Source organism: Zootoca vivipara, chromosome 1 (genome assembly GCF_963506605.1).
Source record: "Zootoca vivipara chromosome 1, rZooViv1.1, whole genome shotgun sequence".
NCBI lineage: Eukaryota > Metazoa > Chordata > Lepidosauria > Squamata > Lacertidae > Zootoca > Zootoca vivipara.
This window is the reverse complement of record NC_083276.1, coordinates 81,078,812-81,098,137: the sequence shown is the minus strand read 5'-3', so window position 1 is coordinate 81,098,137 and position 19,326 is coordinate 81,078,812. Positions and strand designations below refer to the sequence as shown.

General features: G+C 48.6%; 1 protein-coding gene across 3 annotated transcripts in view; it reads right to left on the bottom strand.

Annotated features, from left to right (window-relative positions):
- Window positions 1-19,326, bottom strand: part of PITPNM1 (phosphatidylinositol transfer protein membrane associated 1) — a 29,172-nt gene that overhangs the window by 9,505 nt on the left and 341 nt on the right. Inside the window, exons 2-16 of one of the 3 annotated variants that reach the window (XM_035124267.2) lie at window positions 14,618-14,710; window positions 14,215-14,429; window positions 13,963-14,084; window positions 13,183-13,404; window positions 10,600-10,911; window positions 9,774-9,869; window positions 8,558-8,665; window positions 7,428-7,486; window positions 6,942-7,183; window positions 5,991-6,180; window positions 5,419-5,526; window positions 4,884-5,068; window positions 3,644-3,843; window positions 3,382-3,552; window positions 861-1,013 (exon numbers count right to left, since the gene is read on the bottom strand). In XM_035124267.2, coding sequence (XP_034980158.2) covers window positions 861-1,013; window positions 3,382-3,552; window positions 3,644-3,843; window positions 4,884-5,068; window positions 5,419-5,526; window positions 5,991-6,180; window positions 6,942-7,183; window positions 7,428-7,486; window positions 8,558-8,665; window positions 9,774-9,869; window positions 10,600-10,911; window positions 13,183-13,404; window positions 13,963-14,084; window positions 14,215-14,429; window positions 14,618-14,695 — 2,461 coding nt within the window. In that variant the 5' untranslated portion in view covers window positions 14,696-14,710. Of the gene's footprint in view, window positions 1-860; window positions 1,014-3,381; window positions 3,553-3,643; window positions 3,844-4,883; window positions 5,069-5,418; window positions 5,527-5,990; window positions 6,181-6,941; window positions 7,184-7,427; window positions 7,487-8,557; window positions 8,666-9,773; window positions 9,870-10,599; window positions 10,912-13,182; window positions 13,405-13,962; window positions 14,085-14,214; window positions 14,430-14,617; window positions 19,318-19,326 lie in introns of those variants that run through there. The other 2 variants (XM_035124285.2, XM_035124276.2) reach the window with 2 other exon arrangements.

Genomic DNA, 19,326 nt, shown 5'->3' with positions numbered 1-19,326 from the left:
TGACTCACAGACACAAGAATCATTGTTCAGGGTTCCAGTCTGAATCTGCAGTTAGGATTCAGTTCATGAATTCAGAAAAGCCTGCCTAATACACTTTTTGAGCTGCTGAGCATCAAGGAAGAGCTTCATGCACCAACATTTTAAGTTATGAGGGGAGCACAGGAAAGACACCCCCACAGACTGTTAGTGACCATATAGGCAATATGTTACAAGCAAAGGTAAAGGGACCCCTGACCATTAGGTCCAGTCATGACCGACTCTGGGGTTGTGGTGCTCATCTCGCATTATTGGCCGAGGGAGCCGGCGTACAGCTTCCAGGTCATGTGGCCAGCATGACAAAGCCACTTCTGGCGAACCAGAGCAGCGCATGGAAACGCCATTTACCTTCCCACTGTAGCGGTACCTATTTATCTACTTACACTTTGATGTGCTTTCGAACTGCTAGGTTGGCAGGAGCTGGGACGGAGCAACAGGAGCTCACCCGTTACGGGGATTCGAACCAGCGACCTTCTGATCAGCAAGCCCTAGGCTCTGTGGTTTAACCCACAGCGCCACCCACATCCCTGCATGTTACAAGTACTTCAACCAAATGGATCTGTGAAACACTTTGTTAGAGTCAACTGTTTGCAGTGTTTAAAACAGAAAGAGCTGATTAATTTCTGGTGCAAAAAGTAATGAGCCTCATTTTAAAAAGCAAGCAAACAAACACGGATTTTTAAACATTAAGGAGAGAAAAGCCCTAACTTTCCTTCCTCAAATGGCCTCATAAATGCACTTGGATGAGAAGTAGACAGGAAGCCAAATTTAACTGTGTTTGCGTAGAAAGTGGGGGGGGGGAGGACAAGCAACATGTAACTTACTCTTCACAACTTCATTGGTGCTTGTTATAGTAGTCTCACACGTGGTTGCCTCATTCCCTTTCCAGAAACCCCCAAAAGCACCAGTTGGAGTGGGCGGTGTCACAAAGTCTAACTCATCCATGAAGAGGGGAGAGTGACTCTGCAAGGCCTCAGCTAGGCCAAATGAAAAGGTAAACAGAGGTGAGTATGGCAATGATAGCACATCCCCCCAATCCCTCCCAGTCTTCCACTGGTCTTATGTCCGGTGCCCTCCAAGTATTGTGCCTCTGAAGGAATGCTGACTTGCCACTGTTTAAAATCACTATTTCCCCCCTCTCAAAGTCGCTTCATCCCTGCTTTACTCAAACCTTTGCTGTTGTTTAAACCCACCATTTTCCTCTCAGTGTCTCTCTCTATCCCCACCTTTACTTAAACTTCTCCCCTTGTTTAAAACAGCCACTTTTTCCCATTTGGTGTCTCTCCCTTCCTCGTATATTCAAACTTCTCCCTCTTCCATTCTTCAGCTGTCTCATGTGACAGAAATGAAGGATACAGAGCCCTCAAATATCCCTTGGTACCTCCACACATTGTATGCCACTCTTGGTACCATGTGTTGTCTTCAACATGGAAGTTCCAGATTCATTGTATTAATTCAGAACAGGTATTTTATTAACTAGCCATATATGCACAACACCCACCATACACAACACCCACCAACAGAACCCATCACCTTCTGCAACTGAACAAGCTGACAGACTTGGTATTCAGATTCTATTTGTCTTAAAGATATCATCATGGGGGGTGCACAAAGGGGGCTGTGGAATATAAGCAAGGAGAGGGATTGGCAAGTAGAGGGAGCAGCAGCACAGCTTGCTTGCTTGCTTGCATGTGTGTGTTTACAGTCATTTGAGTGCTCAATCCTGCCAATTCTCACATTCTTGTTTGCCCTGTTCCATGAATATTTTAAAAAATAAATCATGAAGCATTCAGCTCCATCTCGCAGGCAGCTATATCAAAGTGGGGTTGGCAAGTGCAGTGATCAGAGGCATAGCTCCCAGCATATAATACAAACACAGATGAACAATAAAATTATTCAAAGCTTAAAAGGGGGAGGGATGACTGAATGAAACCTATATGCTTCATTAGATTACTGCTCTCAGTGGAGGAGGAGAACAGAGGTTCATAATTTGTGCGGTTTGCATCTGAAAAAGAACAGAGGAACTTCCCCTCCTACAAGGTGGGAGGGACACTTCCTCCTTGAGCCCAGTTGCAGCTTTTGAGACACTACTAGCTGTGCCATGGGTGGCCACCCATATATGGGCATGTATACCACACCACTTGTAGAAGAATATGTTTTTATGCTGAGGATGAGGACTAAGGCTGGGTCTATGCATGCAGTCAAATGTAGAATGGGTCATGTCACTTCAGACCGCAGACTGTATAAAAATGCATTAAAAAATGAAACATACAAAAATCTATGCAAATACCAGTGCAGCACAGAAAGGATCTAGCCCACCTTTTCCGGGCTTTTAGGCTAGTTTTCTATTTGTAGGGAGCATTTGGTGTAGGGGAACATGCAGCCATTCCATCTGGCTGCTGCAAAGTAAGGAGTGGGAAGCAGGGCTTGCACTGTTGGCTCTGCTGAGAAACCGTCTCCATTGGGCACTTCCATCCCTCAACTGTCCTGTAGCAGCAACCATTCAAACCATCTGCAGCAGATGGAAAGCAGGACTCAGGAGGAACAGCCAGGGGCTGCGGCTGCTGCTCCCACAGCAGCAGCTGCCTCTCGCTCTCCCCTCAGTCTGCTTCATAGTAAGTCAGCCCTTCCTGCAGGTGGAGACTGTCTTGTTTACTGCCGATCAGTTCCGGGAGCCTTTTTGGCCGAGCAGCAGAGTAAAATGCTTGAAATAATGTTACCCTCCCCTACCGTGACTCAAACCATCCAGCCATCCTGCTCTGAAATAGTTGTAGGCCAAGGCATTGTCCCATTGCTGCCTAGCCTTTTGAACAGCTGCACCTGCTGAACCTCTGTGCATGGCTGAATGCATGACTTCCTTTACGTCTTCACGGAATGCTAGAGCTCCCTAGGACTCCCTCCCACCCAGGGCACCCCATATTTCAAAATAAAAATAACTTTTCCACCACCCCAGTACTGCCCCCATGCAAATCCAGCCTGGCGTTCTTCAACACAAATGAACATGGGAGACCATCCAAAGTCACATCTCCAAGTCCCTGCATCACTCCTGCTATAGCAGGACTCTTCCAATCCAGAACCCATATTTAGTCCAAACGTGCATTCCGGAACCGACTTCTTAATTATACGCACATTTGTACCGGTATTAGGGTAGGGCGGCTGCTGCTGCTGCTGCAACTCATCTCAGATCAGGCTGCACCCCAGGAGAGGATCCCACAACCCACCAGTTGAAGATCAAGATACTGTAGCATTTCCTTCCACACTCCCCCATACTCCCCAAAGGGGCAGAGTTCTATGACACCACATTTCCCAAGCACGTCTGAGGCTAGTCTTGGCGTCTCTTCTCACCCAGTGACGTGGACGTTCCGTCTCCCAGCGGATATTTCTGGTAACGGGGTATGCCAAAGGGAGGCACGGCGTGGAACTGGCGGGCCAGCAGAGGCTCCAGGCGCGAGGCGCAGGGGTCAGCCGCGTGAAACAAGTTGTAGACCTGCTCGCAGGCTGGGTGCATCTGGGCCACTGAAGAGGGGAAAGAGAAAGGGTAAGGAATCCTGCTTCAGCAGAAGGAGAAAAGCGAAAGGAAGACAGGGGAGGGGGAAAGGACCCTTACCGTCCAGTGCCGGCATCACCGTCTTGCGGAGCGCAAGAACCAGCCCCAGGGGTGAGCCAAACAAGAAGAAACCAGACACCTTGAATTCCAGCTTCCCAACCGTGCTTGGCCCCTCAAAGGTCTCTATCATCGAGGATGACGAGTTGCTGCTACGTCGAGGGTCTCCTTCTGCCTCCGAGGCAGGCATGCTAGCCTGCAGGCTGGAGACGGCAGGAGAAGACTTCCATCACTGCCAGGAAACAGCCCACAGCTGCCACGCTCTCCCCCACCAGAACCACCTTCCCTGTGAAGGGCCTATATGTAGGTTTCCACCAGGCCAGCATTTTTATCTGTTGCCTGAAAAATCACATGATCACTTTGTTTCTTCTCCCCATGTGAAGAAGCATAAATGGACTTGTGCCGTCATACTTCTCAGACGTCACCCACTCCTACCACTCAAAATCTGAGCCACCTTTATTTTCCTTCTTTTTAAAAAAGAAAAAAAGTTGTGAATATGTGGCATTTTTGTGCATGCACCTGTTCAACAACTTTAGACAGCTTGTGGATTTCTTTTAGCAGACACAAAGCCAGCTATTTCTATATCTGAGAGCCCTCCTAATTTAGATCAATATTGCACCTTCCTCTCTTTTTGGGCAGGGGAGTACACTGCCTCTAACTTATCAAGAAATGTTTATGAACATAAGTGCAGTCACACAACCTTAGCATTATTTTAGTATAAAATAATCTTAAGGAGACCCAAGAGGGCAACTGTGGGACAGAAAAAGTGCAAAGGATAGGGTTACATGCGAAGATTAACACCAAGATAGGAGTAATCCTTGTTAGTAATATTGTCAGCTATATTTGTGCCTTTTCTAATTTTATAAGGCACGAGGACCTTTGGTCCAACAACCTTTTTGTGTGTGTATGCATTGTATCTTTGTTATTATTATCTTGGCTGTTTATAATGATTTAATGATTTGTCATAAGTGCTGGGAAGGATTTAGCTTTTATTTGTACACTTGGCAGCAATGTGAGTTTGCCTGAGGGGTGCAGGATTTTGGATAAAAGGAAATACTCGGAGGCTGTTCTGGGGGGTAGAGGAAGCTCCTTATCAGGTCCTGGAGATGTCAGTAGCCCTCCGCTTTGAATGGGTGCACATTTGACCAAACTTTGATCCCTGATGGGCACTAGTCTAATTGTAACCAATTCTTTTAACCTAATAGGAGTCTGCTTCACAGACCAAATTCCCACATTGCCTCACCTGGTCAAGAACTGCTGCTGTTGTTGTTGTGAGGAATCATTCTCCTGCGTTACATTGTCACTGGGTTTCTGTATGGAGGGAAGTGCCCCGGGCTCAGGACTGGCACGGCCCATCCCACACACTTCTGCCCTCTCAAGCAGGGGGTCTCGCACAACAGAAGTCTCTGGAGAAAGCAGCTCAGTACTCTGAAGAAAAGGGAACAGATCAGCAAGTGTGCATCTCTGTTCTACTGAGGAGATTCAAAAGCCTTTGCTATTCATAAGCGAATGTTAAAAGAAGGAGGGCCTTCTTCTGCTAACAGAACCTACTAGGCCTCAAAGAGGAAATAAAGTGGATGCTGGGCTTGACCTGCTATATACTAGAGCAGGAACTTTTGGGCAAGCAGTACTTGCTAGCCAAATCAGAAGAAACCCTCATCCCTCCCATGTCAAATCCCTGTTCCTCCCCAAATCTGAGAACCCTCAGAGCTCAAGTAAGGGAAAAAGCTGATTATAAACGCATAAAGGAAGGGGTGTACCACAGCTCAGTAACTAACCATGCTGCCACGGCGACTGCTTCCACGACTCCCTGACCCACCAGCACGGCTGTGGCAGAGGGCATCGAAGGCCAGGATTCCACCAACACAGTCCCCAATCAGCAGCACCTATAAAGGGGGACGTGAACACAGTTAGTTCCCCACTGATGAAAGGAATGTTCCCGCAGTCATTGCTTAATCAGAGGAAGCATGAAGCTTAAGCCAGCCTATTAAACAAGGCCTTGCATTCCCACTTTCCTACAGCTGGGAAGTGCATCCAGTGGAGACTTTACTGCTTTAACCAATGTGGTTGAAAGCCAAGGAATATTGGGGGCTGCAGTTTTATAAAAGAATGGGGTTATGTGACGGAGATGTCTCAGAACCTTCACAAAAAAATGATTTTTAAAAAACTTATAGTATTCCCCCCCCCCCAAAAAAATACCCTAATTCTATTTTTAAAAGACGATAAAGCAAAACAAAGCCATAGCACGGAGGGTAAAAGGCTTGTTCCGACTGGAGCACAGAGGGCTACCCCTCTTCAGTTATTTCAGATTCTCCCCTCTTCAGTTATTTCAGATTCCCGACCCTCTGACCTGGCCACAGAAGCCTGCACCATCAGGAGAGTGGATGAAATTGGCATAGGCCTGGTTGGTACGGGAAATGACGGTTGCGACGGCATTCTGGTAGCTGCCTGAGGAGGTGGCCAGGAGAGGCAAAGCGGCCAATGGAATGTGGTCCTGGCTACTGGAGAGACTGTCGCCGTCATGACTGTAGGGGCTGAGTCTGGAAAAGGAGACCATGAGAGAAACGATCAAGACACGCTCTCAAACCAAGGATCTGATCATTCTCACAACACCCAGATTTTGGTACTGAGCCCAGGAGGTGACTCCAGATTCCCTTCTGGATTTAAGGGCTAGAACTTAAGGAACCAAGCTAAGGCAGGCAGCCCATTCATAAAAGGAGGCACTTTTTCTGACCACAGTTTAAAAAGAGATCTTGGGCCAACGGTTTCTCCTTGATGTCCTGCTGGCTAGTGGGGAAGTTTGAGGGAAAGCATATATATATGCTTTTTAATTATCGTTTTCCAACTATATAACCCTTTGCATGTCGCTAGGCACCATACACTACCACACGCCTCACCCATTATATATAATGGTGGCCTATGAAAAAAGGGAACAGAATTACCTCACGAAAATCCTGCTCTAAGATCTCCCTTCAAAGATCTCTCGTCAAAGTCTCAATACTTCACCCAAACCACAATTCCTAGGTAGGCACTTATCCACAGTAGCACATCATCCACACTGAACCCTTTGCATGTCACTAGGCACCATACACTACCACATGCCTCACCCATTTCTCCAAAACACCCACCCACCCCGAATAAAGGACTAGTGCTTGGGATAGGTCCTCATCCAAGCTGTCTGGAGAAAGCACCAGCGCTCTCCTTGAGCTCCTGCACAATCAACTGACCAAAGCCCCGAGTCAGAAGGGAACAGTTCTGCTCCCAACAAGCACTCCAGAGCCTGACAGAACACAGTTCCTACTTGGAGACGAGGGCGTAGGCAGCAGCGCAGATAGGCGGGCAAGGCACCAGGCGCAGCGCAATGTGCCCCAGTGCCTCGGGGAAGTGTAGGCGGGTGACAGAGTCCAAGGTGGCACTGAGCGTGTGCACATCGGCCTGTTTGGAGCCCGGCTCTCCCACGCCCTGGTCCAGGATGTTGCCGCTGTGGAGGATCAGGAAAAGCGCATGGATACGGCATGTCCTGGAGTTGCCTTCCGAGCCAGCCTATGGAAAGAGACGTGGCAAAGAGTGAAGGGCACTGATGCAGTGGGCATGGGGCGCTGTTGCCAGCATCACAGGCAAGCCATGACAGTAGAACTGGATCTGGTGTCAAGTTGGGGTTCTGGAAAAGTGACTTGGGAGGCAACAACCATGGTCCTGGGACCACAAGCCCTCTCCCGTGCCTTGGCACCATGGTTCTGAAGGTACCAACATGGGAAAGCAGTATGGTGAGGAGGGGTTCACTCACCTCTGGTGGGCCAGGTGCTGCGACACCATCACTGTCTGGCTTGGCAGCCACAGCATCAACTGCAAAGACAAGAGTGTTTTAGTTAATGGCACCAGGCAGAGAAGGGAAAGAGAAAGCAATGGGAGGCACAAAGGATAGAAATCACAAAAGGAACAGGAATAGCCTTCACAGTTATACAGGTAACTGGCAACTTGTCCTGCTTTCACTTACAAGATTGCAGCTATGCACTGAAGAGGGGAAATATGTAAATAAATGGAGGGGGAACCCACTGTTCCCCATTTTCCATTTATTCATTGTCCACACATCCAGTGGGTTTTCCTTGCTTACTGGGCTCTGGGAAAGTCACAGGAGGGCCCTGGGGAGCTCCCTAAGGCCGGTAAGCAAAGCACCTCATCAAATTTTGGGGAAGTGGTGTAAGGGCTCTGGCAGCATCCCAGAGCCCTTGTGCCTCCTTCCCAAAGCCTGGTAAGCCGTACTCCGCCTTGCAGGGAGGCCAGTTCCTGAGGTCCTGACTTTACACATTTTCATTTTTAAAAGTGGACCCTCTGGAACTGAAAACTTTCATAAGCTGTGAGTTACCTGTACTTCAAGGGACAGAATTATATTACCAATGCCCCATGATCTTGTAGCAATAAGGAGAGAAGTCTAGAGCTCTGCATGAAAACGATTATGCTGCAATACCACCCTGGTATTATTTTTTCAAATTAGGTTTTATCAGTTTGGTTGGTTTGAGGGGATGTGGGTTGGACGTTTGTGTGTGTGTGTGGAGGATGTGCTTGTTTGTTCTTGTTTTTTATTTGTTTTCAAGTGTTTGTGTGTGTTCTGTCTGTTGTTTTTTTAGGGAGGGGGTTCTGAAAAGCTGCAGATTTTGCTCTGTGAAATGAATAGTCTGTGGTGCCTATGGCAGTTCCTTAAATTTTCACATATGCCCCCAGGCCCATAGAAGTTGGAGACTCTTGGTGTAGAACATAGGCCATTTTCAGAATCTGAGGTGCGCCGTTATGGAGTTTGAGATTTCTTAGCATCTCCAGAAGCACTACCAAAGACAGCTGGATATTCCTCCATGCACAAAGTCACTCACACCACAAGCAGACTCTATTCTGCATGGAACACCTGAACCGCTCTCTTACCAAGAACATCATCTGGCTCAATGGGTCGCTCGAGAGTGTCGAGAAAGTCATTTGAGTTCCACTTGGTGATTTCCTTGGCAAAAACATCATCACTGTCGGAGAAGTCTTCTAGGGAAGGAAAAATCATTGAGAGGCAACTGCACTGCAGACACTGAACAAACTGCCATGTTTAACAGGACTGCGCCAAAGTTCACGAACAGGTGATCTGCTGCCCATCAGTCTAGACCAGTGGTTTTCAATCAGTGTGCCGTGACACCCTGGGGTGTCACCCAGGGTGTCACCCAGGGATGCAGCGGGCAACACTCCCCTCTGTTCCTCTTTCCTTCCCTCCCTCCGCTGATGCCCTCTCACATCTCTGCCTCCCAAAGGCTTGTGTGGCTGTTTGTTATAGCAGCCCTACCTACCATAGCTGCCAAGTTATCCCTTTTTTTCAGGGATTTTCCCTTATGCTGAATAGGCTTCCTCGCGAGAAAAGGGAAAACTTGGCAGCTATGCTACCTACAAGCTCCCCAAGCAAAAGGTGCTTCTGGGGCTGGCCAAGGGGTGCTTCCCAGGCCCCTGTGGGGCAGTGTGAGAAGGCACCTCTCTTTGGGGCAGGGGGGCACCTCAGAGTCCAGGGGGGGCATCTGCAGCTGCCCAGAGAACTCCCAAGGAGAGGGGAGAGGAAGCTGAGGGAACACTCCACAAGGGAGGGTGTTCAGAAAAAGGGTGAGAGTCTACCAACTCTGCAGGCAAAGGGTAACATAACTGGGCTCTTGAGCCCCACAGGGGTGCTGCAGAAGGAAGGTAGTTGGTCAAGGGAGCCGTGGACTCAAAAAGGTTGAAAATCTCTGGTGTAAATACTGAGCAAGATGGGCCAATGGTGTGTCTCAGTGTAAGGGAGCTTCCTATGTTTCCTATAAACTTGGAGCATTACACATGCAAAACACACACTCTTCCTATGAACAAAAAGGTCTGCCTTTGCATGTGTGCATATTCCTCTGTACAGAGAGTAAAAACCCAGAGATTTTGATCTTCCCCAATCCACACAAATTGGATGAATCTGAGGAGATGGTTGAGAGATAAAACTAAACAAACACAGCTCCAAGCCCACAGAGGGCTGGTTCACACAGGTCCCTGTAAACCAGCCTCCAGAGGCTTGCAGTGGCAACTGTCAGAACCAACAGCAACAGGCACCCATAGCTCTCAGAACCCTCCTGTACCCAGCACTGCATACCATGAGCATCAAAGAATTCCTCTTCAGAGCTGTTTTCGGAATCCCGTGCAATATTTTGCATCCGCCACTCTGATAAGCTGTGAGGAGATACTCCAGCTGTAGGGGAATCAAGCATAGAGTTTATGACCAAGAGGTAAAAAAAACCACCTATCCTCATATCTAAAGCAAGCCTAACTTGCTCCCAATGCTGACATTATAAAAATAACCTCAAAGTTTTCCCCATGCAAGCAACAGCTAGCTTCTTATCCTAGGGTACATACAGAAGATTATGTATGTGGAACAATGGGGGCAACTTCACCCTTACTGCAGCTCCGACACTCAACATCGGTTGCTTACTACTGTATGACTAAGAAGAGGAAGTTTCACAATGGGAAGTCTGCCCTCTCCATTTTCCTAATTTAAAAATGCAGCAGCAGCTACTGTTCATCTAGTACAAGAGAACAAGCCATGAAATTGATTAAGCTTAATTACAAACAACGGCAGGTAAAATTTATTTCAGAAGGGAACCGTTGCACTATTTTCCTTTTAAAATGTACAAGCATGGCATATGGAGATATGTCTCCCCATACTTTCAGGGTGTGAACACACACACACACAGTATTGGGGTGTTTTGAGGGGTGAGGGAGAGGAGAGGAAAGGAGAGAGAGAAAGTGTGTTACTAAAATGGACACTCTCCAATATGCCCATCCAAAAGCCTACCTCCAGCAGCAGTATAACTCTTTTACACCCAAAAGAAGGGGCAGGAGGGGAAGCCATCTATGTCCTTCTCACACCTTCCCACTACACTGCCGTTTGCTGCCTCCATTTGCTGGAAATGACTGCTCACCAGCATGCTGAGAAGAATACGATGAGCGAGAAGACGGCGACCACTGCTTGGCAAATGGATCATCTGGAGAGGAATCAGGAGCCCTTAGGTTGTCGACTCGGTCCTGCTTCTCGCAGCCACCCAGCTCAGCCGGGCTCTCAGGGCTGGGCACTGCAGGCCCTGTGTCGGGCTCGATGCACTTGGCCATTTTTTGAGCCAGCATAAGTGCCGTCTCTTCCTCCAGCCTCCGGATGTCGTCCATGGTGAGATCTATCCATTCATCCTGCCAGCACCAGGCCTGGCGGTGGGCCCGAAGCATCACCTTCCGCAGACCTACAGGGGATGCCACAAACCATGGGGCCACTTGCTCTTCTCCCTCCAGAAACCATTAGCTTTCTTTATCATCAGGCCTAGCTCCAGCTCCCAGTGCATTATGGGACAATTCCGGCATTAGCTATTATACCTTTAAATGTTTCCATCGCCCATTTCCCTCAAGGCTAAAGGAAAGCATTAAGGTCCAAGGTCCATTCAGATTAACAAGATAAACCAAATGTAGAGAACTGGGAGGCCACTGGATTAAATGACCCATCCCTGCTTGTGTGTGGATCCCACTCACATCCAGCTTCGCTGCTTCAAGACAAACAGGAAGTGCTCCCCCGCCCTGCTGCTACTGCTGCTCTGCTCACGCCAAAGCATCCCTTACTTAAGTTGCATGTTGCCGGTGAGATTGATGAGATCTTGCCAGAAATCAGCACCAATGCTGGCACCACTCTTCAGGGGGTGGTAGGGTGCCACCTGGATGGGAACTACTCCACCAGGCGTTTCTGGTGCCCAAGGTGGCTGCTTCACTCCACCTCATGGGCAGACCAGCGCTGCACGCACCTAACCTAATCTCATCTTGCCATTATATTTCAGCCACCATCAACCCTGGTTAAAACTGTGACTAGGCATGAATCTGCACTCCCTTTGAAAGGCTGGTTTTAAAACCAAACCCCAAAACACACACAGTTTAGTGCCAAGTTAGATGTTGAACCATCCATGCAATCTGCAACTGTGAATTTGTTTTTTAAGTAAGGGGGGGGGGTTCCCCTCCAGATCAGGACCCTGGCATGGAGACCTTTGTCCCTGGCTAAAGCCGCAATCTGAATTGCGGGTGGGGGGTTCTAGGCCAGCAATTTGCATTGGGGGGAAATTCCCTTACCAATGTAAATATCAGGCATGGGTGCCCCACTCTAGACTGTAACAAGGGTCTGTCACCACCCCACCAGTGGTGGAGCTTCATGCTCTGGCACTGGGGGGGGGGGGAGAACAGGCGGGGGCGGGGCTGGCACGTGTCCTGGGGGCGTAACACTCCCCTTCCTCCGCCAGTGCACCCCACCGAGAACGAGGGCTCCATTCTGGATTGGGCTTCCTGCACTTGCAACTCACATTTTAAAAACCATTTATGCAATTGTTAACTGTGTGAATGACATCTCAACTTGCCTCAGCCTTAGCTAGTAAAGTGCAGGAGAGGGAAGGGAGAAGGCATGCATAACCTTCACAGCCCAAACCCAATTCTGAGTTCAGCAGTGAGTCTGAAAAAGGAATAAGCCTAAGCCAAAGTCCAATACCCACACTATTTTTGCGCGAAATATCTATGGGTAAAAGCAGGCAGGAATCCTGTCTGTCACACTGGAAGAAACTCTTATCTGACAATGCCATGCCTTCCTTTTCACCACACTACCACCTCACCCAACATTTCCCTGGAGGCAATTAATAAACAATGCAAAAGCAAATTAAGCATACTGCTTCTGGCGATGAACCATCTGGTCGGATGGTTCATAAAGGAACCATCACTCAGAGAAGCTTATATTTTGGTGCTTCATCAAGTCATGAAGGAAGGATCTATTGTCATATGTGAATTATCAGTCTATTTCTTTAATAAATAAAACCTTGACGTCTTAGCTAAATGTCTGCAGCAGGCTGCTCCTCCTTTCAGTTCCCCCTGAAGAAGCAGGCTATCCATAATGCCAAGGCACAGACAACACAAAGCTGCTAAAAGACCTGATAACCCTTTGCTGAAAAATAAAAAAGAGGCAATTTTGTCGATAGATGCAGAAAAGGCATTCCACCAAATCAACTGGAAATCCATACCAGGCATCCTGTCAGCCTTTGGACTCCCCGCCCTCCCAAAAGCATTATTGCAAAGATAGAAACTCTTTGTTGTTGTTGTTTAGTCGTTTAGTCGTGTCTGACTCTTCGTGACCCCATGGACCATAGCACGCCAGGCACTCCTGTCTTGCACTGCCTCCCGCAGTTTGGTCAAACTCATGTTCGTAGCTTTGAGAACACTGTCCAAACTCTTTATACCACATCTAACACCTGTGTCATCACAAATAGCATCTGTTCACAACCGTTTTTGCTGCAAAGGGTTACTCAACTGGGATGGTCATTTACTCACCTCCTTTTTTATTTATCCCTGGAACCACTGGCCATTTGAAATTTTGATGAGACCAATGGTGGGAGTTCAGCAACCTCAAGAGGTCCACATGTTCCTAGCCCAACCCACTCGCTTGAAAAAATCTGCAGCAGACAGAAACGTGGGAAGCATCCTCATAAGCTTACCTACATCATGGATGAACTGCTCAATCTTGGACTGCATGCCCCAGTAGCGAAACTCCACCTTGCAAAGCTTGTAGGCGCACATGAGTGGTCCCGTGGCTGCATTTTCCAGCCAGTCATCTCCCAGAGGCCCACGTCCTGTTTTGGCTGAGTGGTAAAGCCGTGGGTCTTCCTCCGCCTTGTATTCGCCGGGCGAGATGGGGTCCCGCACAATGTCAATTGTGTCTGTGGATAAGCAGAGGGGTGAGCTGGAAGCAAAGCCCTGGCCTCCATCAGAAAGATAGCCTCCCTTCCGATGCTGAGTCTGCCCTTCCCTCCCAAGTCACAGAGTCTGCTCAGACCCCTAGCAAAGACAATCCTTTGCCTCTTCCTCCTGAACACCTTCTGTTAGGAGTACCGTTTCCTCCCCTCCGGTCCTGAATTCTTAACATGTGTGCACATGAATAGGGCGTGTGAGTGTGAGAGCCAGTGAGAACGGGGTGAGCATTTCCGTATGCATTTAGCCCTGTCTTCGGCTTGTATGTGCTGACCACCTTCCCCCACGGGAACTTGGTGGGGCGAGGCAGGGGAGGTTGCCCGCCCCTGCCCTACAGGAAAGACACACTACATGTGATGAACTAAACTGGCACCAGAATCGCCTCACCACGAAACATCATCAGAGATCCCTCACTAGTCTCACCCACCCGACCTGCCCCAGCTACTCCGCATGGCAGCACCGACATGTCCCACAACATCCTTTGTAACACAAAAAGGGGAGGGGACGCCTGGTCTTTGGACACTCACCCAGAATCCTTTGCCTGCGCTCCACAGCGCTCAGGTTGAAGACATTGTTCTGTTTCCCAGCGTCTGGTCGGTAATAGGTCTCAATCTCAATAGAAAACTTCTCCACAAAGGGGCAGGTGTATCTGCAAGGGGAAGGCGGTGAAACTGGCAGCCTTGCCCCCACCTGTCTTGAGCTCTCAGGCCCCAGCCTCTGGTCAGCATACAGCCCCCTCGGCTTTCCCCCTCCCCTGCCAAGGTTCGCCCCCATTTTACCTGGTACGCGTGTAGGGATAGGCATTCCAGGACTCTTCCTCCACCTGCAGAGCTGCCTTGGGTAGGAGGGCACGAAACCAGCTAGGGATGTGAGAGCCCACATGGTAGATCTTGTGTGTATACTGACCGCTGCCGCCTGGGCCATCGCTGTAGGGCCGGTTGGACAGGATCTCCACCCCACTGCCCTCGCCGCTCGACTCCTCACGGCTCTTCTTCTAGGGAGCACGAGAGCCAGCTCTGCTCAGCCTGTGCCCCACAACATCCCTCACCCTACGACCCCACTCTTGCATCCCTCAGCCCCGCTCAGCTTCTGACCCCAACCCACCCAGCCCTGTCGATCACAGGGCTTGAGCCACACCCATCTGGCGCAGGCACCCACCAACTCATTCAACACCGAGGTTACCTGAATCATGTAGAGCTGAGCCACTTGGTACTCTGCCAAGCTCATGGGCAGCAGAATGTGATATTCCTTGATCAGCATTTTGGCAGTCAGGCCCTGTGAGTCGAAGCAGAGCAGGGGATAAGTACATGCAGCCAGGACAGAGGTAGGAAAGCTATGTGAGTGACTGCTGTGCACTTAGGGATCTATTTACGGTTCCCAGGTTCAATCCCCAGCATCTCCAGGCAGGGCTGGGAGAGAGGCCTCCCTGAAACCCTGGAGAGCTGCTGCCAGTCAGTGTCGACAATACTGAACTAGATGGAGCAGTGGTCTGATGGTCTGACTCAAGGTATGGCAGCTTCCTATAGAGAGGTGTAGTTCAACTGGGAAGGTGAGGTTAAGGTAGCTGAAGGCAGCTGAGATGTGAACAATAGTGCCTCCCAGAACATCTACCACAGGGATCTCATTTCCTTTGAGGGGGACATTTTGTCCCATGCACTGTGTCAATGTTTTTGCTTTTTCACCTAATTGCATGAACCCCAGACAGGCGCTTTGTTTTGCTTCAGTTCAGCCTGTGAGGAAACAGCCATGTGTTGAGATGAATTACTACATACATATGAGGGTGACAAGGATTCTCTGACAAAAGGTGGCATCGCTTAACTATGTTCTCGCTTCCTCAGAAGGAGAGAAGCCTGAAAGAAATCCCCATTTGACCTTATTCCAAACTACAACCCACTGGGTAGGTTTCCATAGCAACTGTAGGCCAATGAGAGGCTAGGGAGTTTCAACACACTGGAAAGGAAATGTGGTGGGAAGCCGGAGAGAAGTGCCACCATTTTGACGCTCTACTCCTTGCTGGACTCTGGAGTCCTTTAACCCCAGGGTGAGCAGAGAGCACTTGCCAGTTCTCTGGTTGACTGACAAAGGTTTCTGACTCACAGTTGTCTAATAATAGCTACAAGTAAAAAATCCCTCATTCTCACCATTACATTAGGTTCTTGGATACTAATATTAATATTAATAAATTTATGTGCTGCCCATCTGACTGGGTTGCCCCAGCCACTCTGGGCAGCTTCCAACAAATGATAAAAGCACAGTAAAACATCAAACATTAAAAACTTCCCTACACAGGGCTGCCTTCAGATGTCTTCTAAAAGTCAGATAGCTGTTTATGTGGAGGCCGAGGGGTGGATTTTTGTGTTAAAGGAATTCGGTGCTAGGTTTTGGTACTGATTGCTAATTCCTGTGCTGAGCATGCATTCAGACAAAGCACCCTGTTCCTCCATCCTTAGTGTATGTCCACCTGGCTGAGCCACTTGTTGTACCTGGCACTGGTTGGTGGAGCTTCGGGTTCTAGTAAAAAACACAGATCCCATAGGTTTGAAGCCCACCTAGCTTGCTCTAACCTGCCTATACAACAGGCAGATCCAACACCCTCTCCACTCCTCCCGCCTCTGCGCTCCCACACTGCCCTTACACTTACGTTTACCTCTGTTATTACATCAGCAAACTTCAAACTGCTTGTTTCTTTAAGGCCTTCCCACACAGTATGGAGCTGCTGAAATCATGAGTGTACATTGCCACCAGTCCTAAACATGTTCATTATGGAGCATCTCTTAGAACCATAGAATTGTAGAGTGGGGCTCGAACCCATGACCCTGAGTTTAAGAGTCTTATGCTCTACTGACTGAACTATCCCAGTGGTGTTAAAACATGTATAGGACTGCCCTACAAATCCAAACCTTGCACTTCAAGTTCTTGTTGTAAACCACCTTGGCAAAGACTTAGAATCACCATCTTTTTGTCTCCTCCTATGCCTTTTGCAACCGCATGGCAGGCAGAAGTAGAACAGGTGCAGCTTTGTCAGTCAAAGGCACACTTAGGTAAGTGCTGACTCTGGACTTAGCAGTCTTGCATGCACACTCAGCTGTACTCAACTGAATCCTCCTTCAATGGATCTACTCAGTCCTCTGTAGAGTAGATCCATTGAAGGAGGATTCAGTTGAAAACCACAGCATTGAAATTCAGCATTGAAAACCACACCCACACTTTTAGATGGTGTTGTGTATTACTTCACATACTTCTAAATGTGATAAGCCAGTCTATCTGGGGGCCCTCATACTCATTCTCGACATCTGCCCCCAATCCTGCCAGGATGCCACCACTAAGCACATTCTAAGCACATCCCTCCCCCTCAAAGAATCCCGGGCACTACAGTTTACCCCTCACAGAGCTACAATTCTCAGCACCCTTAACAAACTACTGTTCCCAGGATTCCTGACAGGGGTGTGTGTGTGCTGCCTATCATGAAACCTTTAAAGGCACAGGAGTCCTTCCAGGAAAAAAAGTCTGCAACTTTAATAGTGGACAGTTCTCCTGTATGTTCCCTGCCATGCCCACACATCCACCTACTCCGCTTCTTGGCCCTTGCACTTTGCACCAACACTCAGCTTTACTTAAGAATACTTAAGCATTCATGTAGCACATTTAAAGCATTTCAAAATATAACATATATTATCTCAGTAATCTAAACAACAGCCCTGTAAAGCTGTCCAGTGTTATAATCCCAATGCATACAAAGAGTTGAAGTTGCAGGAAGAGGTGTTTGACTCACATCTCACACTTTTAACTGCTACACTACATCAGTCCTCACAAATCCTTGCACTCCAGATCCTGAAAACAGTGCTGTTAATTGTCAGAAGACAGCCCACCATCGTATTCAAAATAACACAGCACGAGCAGTAGGCACTAGTCAGCAACCTGTACCATTGCCAGAGATGTTTGTATGGGAAAAAGTGGGTTGAGCATAACAGACGGAGGCAGCTCAAAGGCATCCCTGCTGTGTCACTCTCCAAGGGGAGGTGACATCCTACCCCAGGCTCCTTCACTACCCAATAATCATTTGCAACTGTACTTCTTCCAAGGCTCAGTATTTAAGATTCTGAGCTTGAAAAACAAAACCCCTTCCACTGAAGCATCACCAGAGAAACTTCATCATGTGCATCTTGCACAATATTCTCATCTCCAGTTGTGATCACCCGAGACCTCGGAGAGAAATTATTGTTTTGGGGGAGAGTAGGGTGGAACCATGCCTGAGTCAAAAGATTTAAAGAGCGAACACATTGCCCTATTCATGTTTCATATGAAGTTGGTTTGTTCCCAAGAATTGTACCAGCGAGCCTCTTAACAGAATTTCATATTCCCTTATAAAGTCATGTCCAGCAATAACTTCATGCCCAAGCACTCTCATGTCTCAGATGCAAGCAGTCCCCTTGGCAAGCTACGCATTTAATATGCATCTTGTTTTCTTTTGCAAACCTCCCAGCCTCAGCAGTTCAAATTCCAGCCTACACATGCACATATGCACACACACTTGTTGGGAACATGCTCTCTTTTATCCAGACCAAATAACTGTCAGCATTTAAATGGGCAGTAGAGAGATGATAGATAACAGGATGGAATATAGTTACAGGTAGGTAGCCGTGTTGGTCTGACGTAGACAAAACAAAAAATAAAATAAATTCCTTCCAGTAGCACCTTAGAGACCAACTAGGTTTGTCATTGGTATGAGCTTTTGTGTGCATGCAGGATTTTTTTTTTTATTTTTAGGATGGAATATGTTAAAGGTTCAATCCTAGGTTCACTTGGAGTGCCATCTTCACCCTGTCTGCTCGAACCCCTGCAGTATACACCCAGGTAAGTGGAGGCTAGGACTGCAACATTACTTATGCATTGGGATTCGGCTGCAGAACAGCAGAGTTTACTGAGCACACTTGCTGGGGGGAAGTCTACACTAGCATCCATCTGATACACTTCTGAGTAAACATATGCAGGATTTTATTGCAGGGTCTTCAGTAGTTTAGCCCTAAACTCAGGACTCTATGAATTTTTGTTTGCTTCTTGGCATATTGAGCTCCAAATTGCTGTTTGACTTCTCATGAAGGAGAACGGAAGCAAAGCTGCCACAAAGCACACTCGCCTCAAGAAACACTGAGCTCACTCCCACCTAACAGCCGGGGTTTCAATATGCTTGCCCTGACCAAAAAAATAAAGTGTTGCTGCTATCCCTTTCCCACGACACCTTCAGTAATCCTAGCACAGTCGAAGTTAGAAGGTGCTGTTTACCCTACCGCTTGCGAAGCCTTCAGCTCCTGCGTTCATTTTACGACATGCTAGGCACAGGAGGAGCCCTGCTTTTGGGGGGGGGGGCGCACATGATGGCAACCTGACAGAGCAACTCAAGAGGCAGCGGTTCCCGCCCAGCAGCCAAGACTCCGTTAAGCCCAGGCTTCGAGTGGCGAAACTCCAGCAAACATCTGAACCAAGGCTCGAGGCAAGCCTCGCCTCAGCAAAGCCCACATACTCTCAGGGAGAGCCAGAGAAGCCAGCCTGAATGTCCGTCGTTTAGCGCCACATCCCTTCACGCAAGGCAGAGATCCTCCCAGACACGGGGGAACGGAGCCACCTAAGCCCCACAGAGCGGTCGGCGCTGAGTTCCAATCCTACCCTACAGCGGTTTCTAGAAGTGGGGAAGACGCGCTGGGCCACATGGTTTCACTTTCAGGGGCCCAGGAGGCAACGCAGCCACTTCTCCCTGCGGTGCCCCCCATGACGCCTTCTGCAGCTTCCCGCGCTCCTTCTGCACCCCGAGCATGCACACCCCTCTCCCCGCGCTCCCAGCCCCGCTCCCTCTCCTCCCTGCTCCACGCGGCGCCCTGCCCTGTGTGGACCCA